At 36.4% G+C, this 21,337-nt stretch overlaps 1 protein-coding gene across 2 annotated transcripts in view; it reads right to left on the bottom strand.

Moving 5' to 3' along the window:
• Nucleotides 1-21,337, bottom strand: part of TTC29 (tetratricopeptide repeat domain 29) — a 256,428-nt gene that overhangs the window by 169,463 nt on the left and 65,628 nt on the right. For both annotated transcript variants that reach the window (XM_009207668.3, XM_003899247.5), the window contains 2 exons: nucleotides 15,746-15,958; nucleotides 4,493-4,578 (listed from right to left, as the gene is read on the bottom strand). In XM_009207668.3, coding sequence (XP_009205932.2) covers nucleotides 4,493-4,578; nucleotides 15,746-15,958 — 299 coding nt within the window. The remainder of the gene's footprint in view (nucleotides 1-4,492; nucleotides 4,579-15,745; nucleotides 15,959-21,337) is intronic.

Here is a 21,337-nt window from a genome sequence, read left to right as displayed (position 1 = left end):
TTAAACAGAACAATCAAAATAAAACTTCATTAATTTCCATAATTATCTGCAGTTAGAAACTTAGCTGAATGTCAGTCCATGTGATTGAGCAATTTAATGTTTGTGCACCATTTAAGGCTGTTATCCATTATCAGTTGTTTGTGTATGTAGTAGCAGCTATGCTAGATGACTATGTCTTTACAGGTTGGACTAGTATAAAAATTATACATGAATGTCAAAATGATAATATTACGCTGTGTTTATAAAGGGAAGCCCCTTTATAAACTAAATATAAACAAGTTATATATTTGCCAAATGGCATGAGGTATGTCATGTACGAGGTATATAATTATATTATTAATGCATCTTACTCTAATATCTATGATCCAGGTAAATTGTGTTTACATCAGCCTTTTTTTTTTGAGTATATAGCTAGGTTGTGGAGATTATTGATAAAACTGCATACTTTAAAAAAAATAATTTTCTACTGTCTTGAAAAGCAAGGATTCTGTTTGTTGTAGTAAATCAATTTCTTGAATGCTTGGTAATTTTTTTGCATCTTCACTTCAGGAAGTGACATACACACACACATATATATGTGTGTGTGTGTATATATATATATATATATAGAGAGAGAGATTTGTTACTTATTTAAGGTACTGGCTGCCATGATTATAGAGACTGAGAAATCCCACTATCTGCTGTCTGTAAACTGCATACCCAGGAGAGCTGGTGCTGTAGTTTGAAGACCTGCAATCTGGTGAGCCAGTGATGTAGATTCAGACGGGGTCTGAAGACCTGAGAACCATCAGTGCTGACAGTGGAAGATCAATGTCTCTGCTCAAACAGTCTGGTCAAGTAAATCTGCCCTTCCTCTGCCTTTTTGTTCTATTGAAGCCCACAATGGATTAAATGATGCCCATCCACATAGGGGAAGGCCATCTGCTTTGCTCAACCCACCAATTCAAATGCTAATCTTCTCTAGAAACACCCTTGGAGACATACCCAGAAATGTTTAGCCAGCTATCTGGGCATCCCATGACCCAGCCAAGCTGATGCATAAAATTAACTTTCACATATAATATTTCCACTCTAGACTTCCTTTTAAGCTCCAGACCCTCATATTTAACTGTCTACTTGAACTCTCCTTGAATATCTTTAAAACTCCTCCAATTCTATGTATCCAAAACTGAACTCTCCATTTCCCCACAAGCCTTTCACATTCCCTACTCCTGTAAACAACACCAGCATCCATCCAGTTCCACAGCCAGGAACTCAGGGCCCATCTTTGCACCTCTGTTTCCCTCACCTCCTATACTTAGCCTCTTACCAAGTCCTTTATAACTTTTGAATCTGTCTAGTTCCCTCCATCTTCACTACTACTGCTCAAGTCCACAGACTTAGATTAGTGAAAAAATAATAAAACCCAACAATTATCGAAGGTTTATTATAAACCAGGGAGACAGTCTTTTAAAACTTTACATAAATTATCTCTTATTATCACCCTGCGTATTAGTTCCCTAGGGCTGACATAAAAATTACCACAAACTAAATGACTTAAAATAATAGAAATGTATTCTTTGCTAGCTTTGAAGGCTAGAAGTCAGAAATCAAGGCATCAGCAGGGCTGTGATCTTTTTGAAGCCTGTAGGAGAGGATCCTTCCTTGCCTCTTCTATCTCCTGGCGGTTCCAGGGATTTCTCGACTTGTGACTGTATCACTGCACTATCTGCTCTTGTCTTCATATGGTCTTTTCCTCTGCGCATGTGGCTTCCTGTCTTCTGTTTCAAATCTTCTGCCTTTTTCTTATAAGGATGTTTGTCTTCATATTTAGAGTCCACCTGGATAATCCAGGATGATCACTTCATTTCAAGATCTTTAACTTAGTTACCTCTGCATTCACAGGTGCCAGGGATTAGGAAGTGGATTTTTTTTTTTTTTTTTTTTGAGGGGAGTAGCATTGAACTCACTACCCTTTATGAAATAAGTATAGTTATTACTCCCACTGGATAGATGGGGCAATTGAAACTTAAAGAGTGTAAGGGACTTGCCCAGTGTCACACATTTAATAGGTTGTAGGGACTAAAGCTTCACATATACTTTCAGAGAAACGATTTCCATACTTTTCTGAAAGGAGTAACAGTTTCAAGTAAAGTAATTCATCCCTTGGATGTCAAATATTCCTTCTTCAATCTATTCATTACTAGACTATCCTATACCACTAGGAATAGGATACACCAGCATTTCCACCTCTAGGAATCCATTCATGGATAAATTTGTCACATCTGATGAAACTGTTCACTGCCACATCCTTTACAATAAAAGTTATGAGAAACAACCTTAATGCCCAGCAGTAGAAGATGTTTGAATCCACTATGGCACAGTCACAAAATGGGATATCACGTAGACCTCTTAAGATAAGGTTTGTCCAAATTAACACAGGAATAGAAAATCAAATACCACATGTTCTCACTTATAAGTGGGAGCTAAACCTTGGGTACTCATGGACATAAAGACGAGCACAATAGACAACTAGAGGAGGAGGGCAATGGCTGAAAAACTATCAGGTACTATGCTCACTACCTGGGTGACAGGATCAATCATACCACAAACCTTAGCATCACAAAACATACTCAGATAACAAATCTGCACATGTACCCCCAAATCTAAAAGTTGAAATTACAAATAAATAAATACAATGAGACTTGCCTATAGTTAATAATGGTGTATTATACACTTGAAGTTTACTGACACTAGATCTTACATGTCCTCACACACATACAAAAGAGGTTAATACGGGAGCTGATGGACAGGCCAAGTAGTTTGATTGGGGAAATAATTTCCCAATATATAGATATATCAAAATGTCACATCATACGTCTTAAATATATGCAACGTTTATCTGCCAATCTTACCTCAATAAAGCTGGAAAAATTAAAATAATAAAACTAGGCATGCCTTCATGCATCAGTATGGAAGAAATTAACTCAAGGTGCAGAACAGTGCATATAAAATGCAACAATTTTCTAAATAACACAAAAGAAACATATATATGCACTTTATAGATATTTGAATATATAGAATATTTTTGGAAAGATAAGCCAGAAATGTGTAACTGTGTTTGTCTCTGAGAAAAGAACTGTGAGACTGACTACAGGGAGAGAAAGAAAATGTAGTTTTCATTGTGAATTGTATTGTATTGTTTGAATTTATTTTGTGCTTGCATTACCTGAGAGAGAAGGAATATCTATGAGCTAGTTTTCACCTAATTTTCCAACTTGACCTCCAACTGAATCTCATCTTCCACCTAAGTCCTTGCTTCCCAACACACTGAGTACATCCATGTTGAGTGTATACACATGTGTGCACACGTGTATATCTAGTGTTCTATCATTGTGGACTCTGATGTTTTCTACATGTGTAAATCCTGTCTTTCAAAAACTTTTTTTTGGTGCAGCTTCCCTGGTCTTCAGTGTTGGAACCAACCACTCCTCCCTCTGCACTTAAAAAGCCCCTGTTCATCATACTTCGAATTGTGGTTATGCCCGCAAGTTGTTTGCCCTCATTAAATTAACTCCTAAAGGGAAGTGTGCATCTCGTTGGTCTCTGTGGTCCCCAAGGTATCAGAAACAAATCTTTGCTGAATGCTAATCATTAACTAAAAAATATTAAGCATAAGAGTTATCTAGGAAAACCTATGTTTTCTATGATATCCAATTGTAAGGGGACTAGAAGAAAATATGTAGCCCAAATATAGTAATTCTACTTTGCAAAAAAATACCTAAAGGAACAAAGAAGATCCCAAAAGCTTAAAATCCAATATTGTGTATCAAATTGGATTATTACAAGAGATGTAGGTGAAATACTTTAAATACATAATAGAGGTAAGAGAAGAAGAAAAAATGACTTCAGTTATAATTCAGGAAAGATCACCCTTGACATTTTTACTTGTTTGTTTGTTTTTAGCCAAAAAAAAACCTGGTTGCAAAATAGCTGAACAGTGATTTGATTATAGAGCAGGCTACTTCTCAGACTGGGACTAACACCCACCTCCACCTCTGTTGCCTCCTCACTACCTGCACTGAAGAGCTACATCAAGGCAGCTCACTCTATTGCTTAATAACCACATTTTTGTGCGTGCAAAATTTCCCAAATCATATTATAAAATGACTGTAATTTCTTTTTTGTTATTTACTTTTTACCATCACTTAAACCTATTTCCTCTTGTCCTTGTGATATGGGCATATAGAGGGCCATATTGCTCCATTTATTTAACTTTCATATATCCCAAAGAACTTCATATTAATTGATTATATACCACTGTACCTTCAATAAACAATAAAACCAATTTTTAAAATGCTTCTAGCATATTGCTATTCTGCTTTAATCTCAGTAAAAAGGCACACCTATGTCAGGCCTAAGTCATTTCTGTTGGCCTTGTAATAACATATAATAAAATAAAATCAATATACTAAAATAATTAAAAATGGTAGTGATTAAAAGTTTAGCTTACTGTTAATGCAGTTTCATATTCCTCAGCAGCTAAGTGTGCTAAGCCCAAGTAGTAAGAGGCTTCCCCTTCCATCTTTTTGTCACTTCCTGAAGTGAAGATGTAAAAAAATTACCAAGCATTCAAGAAATTGATTTACTACAACAAACAGAATCCTTGCTTTTCAAGACAGTAAAATATTATTATTTTTTAAAGTATGCAGTTTTATCAATAATCCCCACAACCTAGCTGTATACTGAAAAAAAAGGCTGATATAAACACAATTTACCTGGATCATAGATATTAGAGTAAGATGCTTTAACAATATAATTATATACCTTGTACATGACATACCTCATACCATTTGGCAAATATACAACTTGTTTATATTCAGTTTATAAAGGAGCTTCCCTTTATAAACACAGCCTAATATTATCATGTTGACATTCATGTATAATTTTTATACTAGTCCAACCTGTAAAGGCATACAGTCATCTAGCATAGCTGCTACTACATACATAAAACAACTGATAATGGATAACAACCTTAAATGGTGCACAAACATTCATACTCAATCACATGGACTGACATTCAGCTAAGATTCTAACTGCAGATAATTAGCAAATTAATGAAGTTTTATTTTGATTATGTTCTGTTTAAGAGCTATTGATTAAAGCATAGGTGAGAGTAACTGACAGAGCTTAGTTTCCTGGTAGAAAATTCCATGCGTATTTTGAAATCCACACACTTTTCTTTACTAATCACTGGTAATATGCTTTTCATCATCTTTTTTTTTTTTTTTTTTTTTTGCAAGAAAGTTAGTCTTTCTAATTCCTGTGGTATCTTACTAATTTTATTTCAGGAATTAACCACTTCTTCCCAAAAGCAAAATGTGTGAAGATATAACGTGGTTCAACATGACATACCTCATACCATTTGGCAAACATATAACTTGCTTATATTTAGTATATTAAATATAACATTGGCTTCCAATGTGACTAACTCCTAGCTAATGCAAATGCTGAGTGATCTAACCTTTGTTTTTGGTCTTTGGAAAGTAAGTGATATGGTTTTGATGTTTGTCCTCTCCAAATCTCACGTGGAAATGTGATCCCCAATGTTGGAGGTGGTGCCTGTGGAAGGTGTCTGTCATGGGGGCAGATCCCTCATGAATGTCTTGGTGCCATCCTCACGGGATGAGCTCTTGCTCTATTAGTCTACATGAGAGCTGATTGCTTTAAAGAGCCTATCATCTCTCTTGCTCCTTCTCTCGCCATATGACATGCCTGCTCCCCTTTGCCTTCTGCCATGATTGGAAGCTTCCTGAAGCCCTCACCAGAAGGAGATGCTGGCACCATGCTTGTACAGTCTGTGGAGTTTTAAGTTTAAAAAAAAAAAAAAAAAACTCTTTTCTTTATAAATTACCTACCTTCAGATATTCCTTTATAGAAATGCAAAATAGATGAATAGAGGAAGTATCCTTAGATTTCTGACCTCCACATTCCAACCATGAAGGATGTCAGCAGGAACAATATTTCACGCTGCATTCACTCTCACCACTCACCAAATAACCACTGCTGATCAGCAGCTCTTTGAAGACTTCAAGGAAATAGGACGGCAAATGCCAGTGACAGTATTTTTTCTTCTTTAGCTATTTCCCTTTCCCTGATTGCAGAGAATTACCCCTTCAAGATCTCATTTTAGCAGAGTTGATGATGCCAGTGATCCAGTAAGGGGAATTTTAACTCTTAAAATTCAGCTGGGCCCTAACTTTTTCTCTGGTATAGGATTATGGGTTCTGGGACTAGCGAAGGTAAAGACAGAATAGAAGAAAGAGGCTATGACAGGAAGCTACTTATCAGAGAGTTAAAAGTTGGCTGTATGTGGTATGTATTTTCTGTGTCAAGTGGTATAACTGTGTTAAAGCACTAGCAACTGGCTGGGCTGATATAGCACCATCATCTGCATCTAATTTTATGTGAGTGGAAGCTCAGCAAAGAGGAGAAAGGAAGGAAAACATCTATTGCTACTGATACAGTTTGGAAACACCAAATATTAGTTTTTAAATAATATTTAAACATGAGAACTTTTCTTATTCACTAATAAGAGACAAAGTTAAGATAAAGTGAAAGCAATAACATAACAGAGAAAAATGTCAGTAAGAATAGGATTAACAACAACCAAAAAGAAAAGGTTAGGTCTAAAATCTTGGCACTACTAAAATTGAGTGACACATCAAAACTGATGTTTTAGAGGACAGAGACATAAAGAGAGAGAAAATAAATAATAAAGAATAATTATGTAAGGTGTATGCTAACAAGTGTTCTAGGGAGAAAATAGAGCAGGGTAAGGGGAATTGGGAGAGCCAGGTGGGGGTCCAGAGGACAAAGCAGGTTTCAATATTAAATATGGTTATCAGAGTAGACTCCATTGAAAAGGTGGTATTCACAATAATGTGAAATTTAAAATACATAATAGAATTCAATTTGGGAAACTTGCATCTATGTGGAAATTAAAGATGCTCCTAAATGAACAGTGGGTCAAAGAAGATCACAAGATAAACCAAAAAATATTCTGAAATAGATGAAAATGAAAACACAACAAACCAAAATTTATGGGATAAAACTAAGATGTGCATAGAGGGAAATTTATAGCTATAAATGTCTATATTTAAAAATAAGAAAGTCCTTTCCATCTTATAAAACTAGCAAAAGAGGATACAACTACATTCAAATCAAACAGAGGGAAGGAAATAGGAAAGACTTGAGTGGAAATGAAAAAATAAAGAATAGAAAACCCATAGTGAAAATCAACACAACAAAAAATGATTCTTTGAAAAAGTCAACAAAATTAGCAAATGTTTTTTTTTTTAGATCAAAAAAAAAAAAGAAAAGAAAAGAAAAAGAAGAAACCCTTAAATTATTAAAATCAAGAATGAAAAAAGGTAAATAACTACAGACCTTACAGAAATAAAAAGGATTATAAGAGAATTTTGTGGACAATTACATACTAACAAGTTAGATAAACTAGATGAAATAGAAAAATTCCTGGAAAGATACAAACTACTGAAATTGACTTAAGAAGAAATCAAAACTTTGAAAAAATTCATAACAAGTAAAGTAACTGAATTAGTAATTTAAAAACTTCTCTGAAGAAAAGGCTAGTCAGGCACAGATGACTTCACTGGTGAATTTTTAAAAACTATTTTAAGAATTAACATCAATCTTTTACAAACTTTTTAAGCTTTTACAAACTTTTTAAGCAATTAAGAGAAAACACCTCCAAAATCATTCTATGAGGCCAGTATTATTTTGACATCAAACCAGATAAAGACATTAGAAGACAAGAAAACTATAAACTCATGTCCCCTATGAACACAGACACAAAAATCCTTAACAAAATTACTAGCAAAGCAAAATCAGTAACATATAAAGATTATACACCACAATCAAGTGGAATTTAGCCCAGCGATGCAAGGTTGGTTCAACATATGCCAACCAATCAGTATAATATACCATATTAATAGCATAAAAGACAAAATCATATGACCTTCTCAATAGAGGTAGGAAGAAAGCATTTTGCAAAATCCAACCCCTTTTCATGTTAAAAACCCTCAATAAACTTGGAATAGAAGGGAATTTTCTCAACATAGTAAAGAGCATCTACAAAAAACCCTCAAAAAACTTGGAATAGAAGAGAATTTTCTCAACAAAGTAAACAACATCTACAAAAAACCCTCAGTAAATATACTTCTGTTTAAAACTGTTGCACTAGAGGTTCTAGTCAGATAAATTAGGCAAGAAAAAGATAAAGCACACAGATAGAAAGGAAGCAGCAAAACTTTATTTGCAGATACCATAGTCTTATATACAGAGAATCCTAAAGAATCCATAACAAACTATCAAAGCTAATAAATGAGTTTAACAAGGTTGAAAGCTATAAGATCAATATAGAAAAGTCAGTTTTATTTCTACATACAGGTTATCAACAATCTGAAAATGAAATTAAGAAACAATTCCATCTGCAATAGCATCAAAAGAATAAAATATTAAAAATAAATTTAACAGAAGAAGGCAATTCTTCATGTACACTGACAACTATAAAACATCATTGAAACAAATTAAAGAATATTTAAATAAATGGACAGATAGCCCATATTCATGGATTGAAAAACTTAGTGTTAAGATGGCAATATTCCCCAAATTGATTGACAGATTCAATGCAATTCCTATCAAAATTCCACCTCCCCTTTCTGCAGAAATTGACAAGCTGATCCTCAAATTCACATGGAAATGCAAGTGATGAAAACAACCAAAGCAAACTTGAAAAAGAGCAGTATTACAACACACATTTCCCAATTTCAAAACTTACTACAAAACTAGAGTAATAAAATCTATGTATTCTTGTAGCTGTAAGTTAGACAAGAGAGATCAAGGCAATAGAATTGAGAATCCAGAAACAATCTTCACATTTATGGTTAAATGATTTTATATGGGGTGTCATTACAATGTATTGAGAAAAGAATAATATTTTCAACAATTATTAGTAGTACAATTGGATATCCACTTTCAAAATATGAAGTTGTACCCTCCTCACATCACATTTGCACACACACACACACACACACTTGAAAATAGATCATAAGTTTAAATATAGTTAAAACTATAAAACTCTTAAGGAAGCACTAAACATGGAAAGGAACAACCGGTACCAGCCATTGCAAAATGATGCCAAAATGTAAAAGACCATCACAAAGGAAGAAATCCGCATCAACTAACTATACCAACGAAGTTAATATCATAATGGTATGACCAAGTCTTTCACACATAACAATCTTAACCTTTTAAAATGTAAATGACTAAATGCCCAATTAAAAGACACAGACTGGCAAACTGGATAAAGAGTCAAGACCCATCAGTCTGCTGTATTCAGGAGACCATCTCACATGCAGAGCATTAATACATAGGCTCAAAATAAAGGGATGGAGGAAGATTTACTACAAATGGAGAAACAAAAAAAGCAGGGGTTGCAATACTAATCTCTGATAAAACATTTAAAACCATCAAAGATCAAAAGAGACAAAGAAGGCCATTAAGCATAATGGTAAAGGGATAAATTCAACAGGAAGAGCTTTCAATCTGGTCCTAAATATATATATGCACCCAATACAGGAGCAATCTAGATTCATAAAGCAAGTCCTTAGAGGACTTACAAAGAGACTTAGACTCATAAAAATAATAATGGGAGACTTCTAACACTCCACTGTCAACATTAGACAGATCAACAAGACAGAAAGTTAACAAGGATATCCAGGAATTGAACTCATCTCTGCAGCAAGCAGACCTAATAGACATCTATAGAACTCTCCACCCCAAATCAACAGAATATACATTCTTCATAGCACCACATCGCATTTACCCAAAATTGGACCACATAATTGGAAGTAAAGCACTCCTCAGCAAATGTACAAGAACAGAAATTATAACAAATTGTCTCGACCACAGCAATCAAATCCAGGAACTCAGGACTAAGAAAACTCAATCAAAACCAACTACATGGAAACTGAACAACCTGGGTTCTCTGAATGACTACTGGGTACATAATCTAAATGAAGGCAGAAATAAAGATGTTCTTTGAACCAATGAGAACAAAGATACAACATACCAGAATCTCTGGGGACATTTAAAGCAATGTGTAGAGGGAAATTTATAGCACTAAATGCCCACAAGAGAAAGCAGGAAAGACTACAAAATTGACACTCTAACACTGCAATTAAAAGAACTAGGAGAAGCAAGAGCAAACACATTCAAAAGCCAGCAGAAGGCAAGAAATAACTAAGATCAGAGCAGAACTGAAGGAGATAGAGACAATAAAACCCTCCAAAAATCAATGAATCCAGGAGTTGTTTTTGAAAAGATCAGCAAAATTGATAGACTGCTAGAAAGACTCACAAAGGTTTGGCAGGAAGAATCAAATAGACGCTAATAAAAATGATAACGGGATATCACCAACGAATCTCCACAGAAATAAGCAAACCACCATCAGAAAATACTATAAACACTCCTACTTGCTAAATAAACTGGAAAATCTAGAAGAAATGGAATTTCCTGACACTTACACCTTCCAAGACTAAACCAGGAAGAAGTTGAATCCTGAATAGACCATTAATAGCAGGTTTGAAATTGAGGCAGCAATAATTAATAGCCTACTCAACCAAAAAAAGTCCAGGAATCAGATGGTGGATTCAATAGCCGAATTCTACCAGAGGTACAAGGAGGAGCTGTACCATTCCTCTGAAACTATTCCAATCAATAGAAAAAGAGGGAATCCTCCTTAACTCATTTTATGAGGCCAACATCATCCTGATACCAAAGCCTGGCAGAGACACAACAAAGCACTTTAATCAATATCCCTGATGAACATCGGCGCAAAAAATCCTCACAAAATACTGGGTGTCCGGATTCAACAACACATCAAAAGCTTATCCATCATGATCAAGGCTTCATCCTGCGATGCAAGGCTGGTTCAACATTCGCAAATCAATAAAACATAATCCAGCATATAAACAGAACGTAAAGACAAGAACCACATGATTATTCAATAGATGCAGAAAAAGGCTTGACAAAATCTCAACAGCCCTTCATGCTAAAAAACGCCAATAAATTCGCATGATGGAACGACTCTCAAAATAATAAGAGCTATTTATGACAAACCCACAGCCAATATCATACTGAATGGGCAAAACTGAAACCCCTTTGAAAAACTGGCACAAGACAGGATGCCCTCTCACCACTCCTATTCAACATAGTGTTGGAAGTTCTGGCTAGGCAATCAGGCAAGAGAAAGAAATCAAGGGTATTCAGTTGAAAGAAAAGAAGAAGTCAAATTGTCCCTTCCTTGCAGATGACATGACTGTATATTTAGAAAACCCATTGTCTCAGCCCAAAATCTCCTTAAGCTGATAAGCAACTTCATCAAAGCCTCAGGATACAAAATTAATGTGCAAAAATCACAAGCATTCTTATACACCAGTAATGACAAACAGAGGAGCCAAACCATGAATGAATTCCCATTCACAATAGCCTCAAAGAGAATAAAATACCTAGGAATCCAACTTACAAGGGATGTAAAGGACCTTCAAGGAGAATCACAAACCACTGCTCAGTGAAATAAAAGAGGACACAAACAAATGGAAGAACATACCATGCTCATGGATAGAAGAATCAATATCGTGGAAATGGCCATACTGCCCAAGGTTATTTACAGATTCAATGCCATCCTCATTAAGCTACCAATGAGCTTCTTCACAGAATTGGAAAAACTGCTTTAAAGTTCATATGGAAACTAAAGAGCCCGTGATTGCCAAGACAATCCTGGGTCAAAAGAACAAAGCTGAGGCATCACGCTACCTGACTTCAAACTATACTACAAGGCTACTGTAACCAAAACAGCATGGTAATTGGTACCAAAACAGAGATATAGTCCAATGGAACAGAACAGAGTCCTCAGAAATAATACCACACATCTACAGCCATCTGATCTTTTGACAAACCTGAGAGAAACAAGAAATGGGGAAAGGATTCCTATTTAATAAATGGTGTTGGGAAAATTACAGCCATAAGTAGAAAGCTGAAACTGATCCTTTCCCTTACCCTTATACAAAAGTACTAATTCAATATGGATTAGAGAGACTTAAATGTTAGACCTAATACCATAAAAATCCTAGAGGAAAACCAGGTAGTACCATTCAGGACATAGGCATGAGCAAAGACTTCATGTCTAAAACACCAAAAGCAACGGCAGCAAAAGCCAAAATTGACAAATGGATCTACTCAAACTAAAGAACCGCACAGCAAAAGAAACTACCATCAGAGTGAACAGGCAACTTACAGAATGGGGAGAAAATTTTGCAATCTACTCATCTGACAAAGGGCTAATATCCAGAAACCTACAAAGAACTAAACAAATTTACAAGAAAAACAAACAACCCCATCAAAAGTGGGCAAAGGATATGAACAGACATTTCTCAAAAAGAAGACATTCATACAGCCAACAGACACATGAAAAAATGTCCATCATCACTGGCCATCAGAGAAACAAATCAAAACCATTAATGATATCATCTCACACCAGTTAGAATGCATGTATCATTAAAAAAGTCAGAACAACAACAGGTGCTGGAGAGAGGATGTGGAGAAATAGGAACACTTTTACACTGTTGGTGGGGATTGTAACCAGTTCCCAACCATTGGCGGAAAACAGTATGGCGATTCCTGGCTGATCTAGAACTAGATGCACCATATGACCCGCCATCCCATTACTGGGTATATACCCAAAGGATTATAAATCATGCTGCTATAAAGACACATGCACACGATGTTTACTATGCACTATTCACAATAGCAGCACTTGAATCAACCCAAAATGTCCATCAGTGACAGACTGATTAAGAACGCACATATACACCATGGAATACTATGCACCATAAAAGGATGAGTTTGTGTCCTTGTAGGGACATGGATGCAGCTGGAAACCATCATTCTTAGCAAACTATCACAAGAACAGAAAACTAAACAATCGCATGTTCTCACTCATAGGTGGAACTGAACAACAGATCACTTGACCGGAAGGGGAACATCACACACCGGGCCTATCATGGGGAAGGGATTGCATTGGGAGTTATAATTCCGGATGTAAAATGACGAGTTGATGGGTGCTGACGAGCGCTGATGGGTGCAGCACCAACATGGCACGCGACACATATGTAACAAACCTGCACGCTATGCACATGTACCCTAGAACTTAAAGTATAATAATAAAAATAAAAAAAAAAAAGACCAATGAGGAAAAAAAAAAAACAAACTCTTAAGCACAGGAGTAAATCATTGTGACCTTGTATTGGTCAAAGCCGTCTTAGTGATGATATCAGAAGCAAGAACAGCAAAAGGAAAACTAGATGAACTGAACTTTATCAAAATTAAAAACTTGTACTTCAATGAATACCATCAGAAAGTGAAAATAAAACCCACAGAACAGGAGAAAATATTTTCAAATCATATATTTAACGAAAGACTTGTACATAAAATATACACGGAATTCTTAAAACTCAATCATAAAAAAAAAATTTAAACCAGGCAAAGAATCTGAACACAAATGTCTGCAGAGAAGATATCCAAACGGCCAAGAAGCACATGACAAAAAACGCTCAATGTTACTGGCCAACAGGGAAATGCAAATCAAATCCACAGTGAGATACCACATTACACCTACTAGGATGAGCATAATGAAGAAAATAAAAGTAACAAGTGCTGGTGAGGAAGTGGCTAAACTGAAACCTTCATGTATTACTACTGGAAATGTCAAATGGTGAAGCCACTTTGGAAAACTGGCAGCTCCTCAATAAGTTGAACACAGTTGTCATATAACCCAGTGATGCCACTCCTAAGCATACAATCAAGATCTTTGAAAAGTTGTACACAAATGTTCATTCTAGCATTATTCATAATAGGCAAAAGGTGGAAACAACTCATATGTCCATCAACTGATAAGTGAATAAAGAAAATGTGGTATAACCATGCAATGGAATGTGATTTGGCCCTACATGACGGATGAACCTTGAAAACATTATGTTAAGTAAAAGGTGTTGGCTGATGCTACATTTGCGCATTACACCAATGTACCCTAACAAAGGAGTTGGCTGACAGTTGGTGTCAATACCCCTTAAATACTATGTGAACCAATGTGAGGGGCATGCTTTATTTGGGTAATCATCAGCTTGCTCCTTCAGGCTCCCTGATCAATGTAGGAGACAAGAGTAACGGGATACTTTGTCCCAGAATATTTACCCTCTTTAAGAGCTCTGAAAAGTATTGTGCAATCCTTTAACCTATGTACTTTCTTCGAAGAAAAATGTGGGGACAAATATTTATTGGTTTTAAAAGACATTAAAAACTATAACAGCGTAAGAAGTAAGTCTTCTCTTGTTCTCCTGATCTGATCTTTGGTAAGCAAGAGATGCTTTTTGAAAGAAGACTGCTTGACAGGCTCTGACTGTTGGCAGAGACCCAAGGAACTTTTCTTTCTTTGTGAACTACCTTAAAACTTAGCAAAGTAAACCTAAAGTAATGTATCTTTTCCTAATCAATGCATTCCTTTTCATTGAAATTCCATGTAACTTTCCATGTGACTAAAGTTTGCTGCTGAAATTGATCTAAGAGCTAACTATGTGTTTACCCTTTTGGGGGAAGATACTAGACCATTTATACAAAAGTAGTTCATTTAATGAGATGCATCTTTCAGGGGGTGATTTCCTGTGAGTATGTTGCCTAATATTATTGAAAGAAGTTACAGAGAGACTAAGCTGTTTATTTTTACTCTTTAGTAAATTAAAATCACACCCAGGAAATCAGTCCTGCTCACTCTAAATAAGCCATCTATTATTTAATAAACCAATCAATTAAATATATCCATGAGCTAATACACTTTAGTTCAGGAGCATAACTTTTATCTTTTTCTCCTTCACGAAAAGGCTACTTTATTAATAAATTACTATATGGTAACAAAATATCCTTGCATTTCAGAAATTAAAAGCTTATAAGAATATGTTCCAAATTTTTTCTTTGTATTTTACATGTACAGAAATGATACAGACTATGAAAGACACGAGCAGCTCTCATAGAAGCATTTTCACTGCTTTAAGTGTACATATACATCACCTGGATATCTTGCTAACCTGGGGATCCTGCTGCAGTAGGTCTAGGGTGGGACCTGAGACCCTGGCTGTTATAACATGCTGAAGCTGCTGGTCTAAAGGCCACATTTGATCTAAAATATATTACAGTCCTATTTTCCTGTTACTGATAACTAAATATATAGCATATTTTCCTTGTTACCTGACAATGGGGAATGTGCAAACAATGAAAGGTCTCTAAGACTCCAAGGAATATACAACCACATACACACATGCACATTGCACATACCCACGCTTAACTTTTGCAGATGATCTTACCTTCTCACTTTAGGTTCTTTGTTTTACAGCACTACCCCCAGTGGATTGTAATTTTGGAGATAAAGCTTTCAAGAAACTAATGGATTTCTTGTTGTCAGCACTAAGACACCTCCGTTTTACAGTGAAATTTGAAAGTAAATTGATGGCATTTGTCTTTGCATTTCATAGGAAATAATCACCCTAACACTTGACGATTTTTACTTCACTCTTGGGAGAACCAGTGTCTACCCATTAAAGAAAACAATGTGAGAGTGTTCTTTTCCACCCACCTTCTTTGGCTATTTCAGAAGCTTTTATTAGAATTTTGATGGCCTGTTTGTATTCTTTATTTTGCAGCATTTTGTCTGAGAGTAATCTGTAAGTCCTCAGGAGACTCTCACAGGCCAACAAGTTGAGAGAGCGGCCTGTCTCATCCTTCCATATCCGCCCCTGCGTCAATTGATGGAATGCTTCATAATGCTCAGCAGCTTCCAGAAGCTGACCTGAAGAATAAAAGCCATTCATAAGTATAAAGCAGAGGTCAGAATGTGTTTTCAGAAACTTTGCATAAATTTTAGCTTTACTATTAAATGGAGAAACACCATGGATTATGGTGAAGGATTTCTAAGGCTGAAGATGAATTAAACTGGGAAAGGAGCTATCTCTAATTGGACCTCAGTTTCAGCATGAATTTTAGATAGACAGCTGCAAGAGGGAGGGATGTACTCTGGCTAGTAGAAATTTACTGGGCTTGCATATGTTTAGAGAGGGTGTAAAAGGCCAGCAATGATTATTAATCACCATCATATTGACTAATATTTCTTTAACATTATGTATGCCATGCATCCTGCCATGTGCTTTATATGTATTTCTCATTTTATCTTCAAAACAATCCAATGGAGTGGGACTGTTCTGATTTCCTATTACAGAATAGAAAGCCAAAACTTAGTAAGGTTAAGAATTTTGCTCAAGATGGCAAGTCTAGTGCTATAATATCCAGGAAATCTGACTCTAGAGCTGATACTATCAACCAATATCCTCTACTGCTTTCCGAACAGATGGCAATTTCATCATGCTTTTTTTCTTTTCTTTTCACTTTGTCACTCAGGCTGGAGTGTAATGGTGCCATCACAGCTTACTGCAGCCTTGAACTCCTGAGCTCAAGCAATCCTCCCACCTCAGCCTCCCAATTTCATCATTCTTAAAAAAGAATGCATCCATTATAAACTTCAAATTCAAACATTATGGCTCCTTAAACTGCTTCTCGGCCGGGCGCGGTGGCTCACACCTGTAATCCCAGCACTTTGGGAGGCCGAGGCGGGCGGATCATGAGGTCAGGAGATCGAGACCATCCTGGCGAACACGGTGAAACCCTGTCTCTACTGAAAATACAAAAAAAGTAGCCGGGCGAGGTGGCGGGCATCTATAGTCCCAGCTACTAGGGAGGCTGAGGCAGGAGAATGGTGTTAACCCGGGAGGCGGCAGAGCTTGCAGTGAACAGAGATCCCACCACTGCACTCCAGCCTGGGCGACAGAGCAAGACACCGTCTCAAAAAAAAAAAAAAAAAAAAAAAAAAAACCGCTTCTCAAAGTTTGACTGGACTTTCCAATGAGGTTTTTGTATATCCTATTTAGCTTTGAATAATTAGAATGTAACTAACTGCCTTTTTGGGGATTTTACCGTATAATAAAATCCAAAATATATCTTCTCCAAGCTTAAACTCTAAATTAGCTGTAAGTAATTTCTTTCCTTAAAATATGAGCAAGCATATTTCTAGAAGAGGAGTCTGCAGCTCCATACAGTGGCTTTAGTATTTTACTTGTTCATTTCCTCATGGGAATGCTCACAATATCCTGAAATGTAAATACTCTTTTCTGGTATTGGAGTTACATAATTGGAACTGATATAAAGAACACTTACATCTAGGCACACCAACCATAGTGGTTAAGAGTGAGTGTGGGCTCCAAGCAGATGGCCTGTTCCTATCCCAGCTTTCCCAGCTTTTGTTTAGCCTCAGGCTAATTACTGCCCTCTGTGTGCCTTACTTTATTCTTCTGCAAAATAGGATTACTGTGTAACTTTTCAAGGTACTATTGTGAGAAATGAATTCATGCATGTACCATTATACGTTACAGGGCACCTGCTCAGGAAACACAGCTAATGTGATCAGTTGGTACAGTAATAATATCTTCAGAAACTCCAGCAGGCAAACTGAAATATAGCCACTAATTTATTATGTTTATTAAGTATAACTTACTCTTCCCACAAAAAACAAAAATTAGTTGAGTCCCTATAACAATATTATCATGACATATTAAATTAACCTATGCAGGTTATATTAGACTCAATATCTTTCCTCAAATGAATTTCATTGAATAGTGTTGGTTGGAGCTGCTTCCATGACTATTGCATATGATTTCTTCCTATTTGTTGCATTGAATTTGTTACCAAAATTAGTATTAAAGAATGCACATAGAAATAAGAATAGTATTCTCAAAGAAAAACAACCAGTGGTGGTGGGTAATCAGTAAACAGTCTGTAAAAATTCAGGGGACAGTCCAGGCACAGTGGCTCACACCTATAATCCTAGCACTTTGAGAGGCTGAGGCGGGTAGATCACGATGTCAGGAGTTTGAGACAGCCTGGCCAACATGGTGAAACCCTGTCTCTGCTAAAAATACAAAAAATCAGCTGGCTGTGGTGGTGCACACTTGTAGTCCCAGCTACTCAGGAGGCTGAGGCAGGAGAATCGCTTGAACCCAGGAGGTGGAGATTGCAGTGAGCTGAGATCGTGCCACTGTACTCCAGCCTGGCAACAAAGCAAGATTCCATCTCAAAAAAAAAAAAAAAAAAAAAAAAAAAAAAAAAAAAAGAAAAATTCAGTAGACATGGACAGTCTAAGTCCTTGCTGAGCCACGCAGGGGGGCATGTTAGCGAAGATACATACAGAAAGGGCAATGTGTACTGCAGATTTGTTTATAAATTTATATTATGAAACTTTCATATGATAGGAGACTGCAAGCCATAGGGATGATTTTATATAAGTCTATCTTGTTACATGAACAAGTGTTTACAATAAGTAAATATATTAGGAAATATAAACAAATTTAGAAAGCATTATCAGTGCTATATCTGGGAGGTAGGATTATGGGTAACAGATGGTTTCTTTTTTGATTTTCTGTTTTCTTTTTCTTGATTTTTTTTTCTGTTTGCTTATTAGCATTTCCTAAAGTTTCCATCATCAAAGCATGTTTATTTTGTCATCAGGATATACAATGAAAGTCATTTAAGAAATAATGCTCAGTCCCTTTTTCACATTGATACAAATACTCAAGGTTGAAGTTCATGGCTCTCATCTATCTTTACTTCTAGCTGACACTTTTTTCTTACCTTCCAGAAAAACAGGCATAATTTTTCATCTCTCCCATGTAGCACCTCTTACCAGAAACACCTTGCTCCAAATACCCACGACCCTCATTTTTAAAAACTAGAATGGAGCATTGACATATTTGTGCGTTATATTTCCTCTGTTAACTGTATTTCTGCCTATGAAGTATACCACTGTAGCCCTGGAAAGATGTATACAAGAGTTCCGTTTCTTTTTTCATCTAGTGTCCATCTATTCATAAAGTACAGACACGTATTTCTTTTTGGCCATGTAAGTAGGGAAAGGAGGATATAGAATGCTGTGAGAAAAACTGATAGTTCCAGAATAGATAGGGATCATAAAGGATGTGAAGCTCTGGGTAACTCAATTAGAATTAGATGCAAATGAGGTATAATGATGTCAATAGCAAATGAGAACAGATATCCATCTCCAAAATTTGATCTATATGGGGGCAGAAAGGGAAGGTGAGGGGAGGGTCGAGTAGGAAAAGAAGAAGTGGAAGAAATCAGGACAAAATGGGAGGTGGGAAGAGTGGAGTGAAGGCTGGGGCTGTGACTTCATATTCCATATCAGCCAGATGTCCTCTGTGTTATGTTACTGGGTCTTGGGTTGCTGTTAGGTATCCTGGATAAGGCTGCCAAAGCAGGAGTGAAATGAGGATTGTCCTCAGGACACTGGTTTCATCTGGTGCCTTCAGAAGGCAACCTTGGGATGGTTAGAAATAATAGTAGTCTTTTCAGTTGGATTTGCTTTTTGCTAGAGCTGCAGGGCTAGTATCAATGTACTACTTAGCTTATGGTTATTGGCCAAAGTTCAGCTCTCAGAAGGGTCTGTTTGGAGTCTTCCCTGAGGTAGGAGCTTGAGATGCTTGGGTAAAAGAGAACAGTGACCTACTCTTTCATGAAGGTCTATTAGGTGCCAGTCAAAATGCAGGGCTTTTCTCCCCCCTACACATTAACTTACTGAACATTCCAAAAACTGGTGAAGTATATATGATTGTTGCTTTTTCACTAAAGAGGAAACTGAGACTCACAAAGTTTATATGACTCAAGTATATGCCCCAGATTTATCATAAGTGATGATTAGGATTTAAACCCAAGGTCACCAAAAGCCCACACAACTGGTTCCACCACATCAGATACTAGTAAACAAATAAAGAGCCAGGAAACTTAGGTGGAGTGAGATAAATTCTCTGGACATGAATCTCTTGTGTTAAAAATGATGACCAAATTTGCATGATTCCTAGTCGCTTCCAGTTCTATAATTCTCCAACTTTGCTCAGGCCACCATAGGTCACCTTTAAGAAAAGCACAGATGTGAGCCCCTGATGTGCTTCTGATTGGTCTTTCTGAAGAAGCAGTTGTATAACCAGCTGTTTCTGAATTCCCTGCTCTCTTCTAAGCCATGCAGTGACATCTGTGGGGGGCTCTGGAATTCTGTGGGTACCCTAGACTCAGGCACCTGTGGCCTCATCTCACTATTCATGGTTTCACTTCCCCCTGCTTCACCATTTTCCCACAGATGAGGTCAGTGGGGTCCTGATTAGTACTATTTTAAATGGAGGTCCCTACTACACAGAAGTAGTTTTCCAGTCCTTCTTATATGTAGGGATTCATTTCTAAAAGCATTTGGTGGCAGTAAATAAGTCAGCAAGAAAATAAGCCAGCAAAGATTTGATCCAAATGACCACAAGCACACAAATGACTTATCTGCAATTTCTAAAGGCTGGCCAGAATTTAAAGCATATATTATGATATAGTAGAATATTTGATTTAAAAATATTAAAAGATATGCCCATGCTATGAAGAGAGCATAATAATTTAAATATGCAAGCATTTCCCTTTAAGCATGATTAACAGTGATATGATTTCCATCCAATGTCTATTTCCAACTGTGAATTGGAGTTTTAAAATCATCTTGTTTTCTGAGTAATCATTCTGATATTAATTAAGACTAGACATTTATTAAGATATAATGCATACTGCTTTTATCTGAAAATTTTAAATTCAATTTACCTGAGAGAAATATTATAAAAGACCTCAATATGGTGATCACTTTTACTAAGCTAAATATAAATATCAATGTAGATAATGAATCAGATTTTCTCACCCAGCTCATAGCATTCCTTTATAACTTCTACAAAGTGTTCATATTTAGTCTACCTTTTGGCACCAAATAAACTTTAACACAACAGGATCTAGAAATCTCACTTGGTTCTGATGTCAATCTTTTAGAAGGACAAGAACAAGTGTTTAAGTGTCCAAGGTCTGTCCTCCTCTGGAATTATCAAGTGTTGACATTATTTTCCATCAAGGAATAGGGACAGCAAAAAGAGGAATAATTTTACCAATGTATCACAAATATAAAAGTTCACAGAAAACAGGACAAAAAAGAAGGCCTGGGGACTATTCACAGGTATGAAAGTCTTGGTAGGGGAAAGTGAGTTTTCTCATGGTGCACCAGGAATTACCCGCAGATCTTCATCATCACTGT

This window comes from Papio anubis, chromosome 3 (assembly GCF_008728515.1).
Source record: "Papio anubis isolate 15944 chromosome 3, Panubis1.0, whole genome shotgun sequence".
NCBI lineage: Eukaryota > Metazoa > Chordata > Mammalia > Primates > Cercopithecidae > Papio > Papio anubis.
Note: the sequence above shows the minus strand (reverse complement) of the source record. Positions and strands in the feature narration are given on the sequence as shown.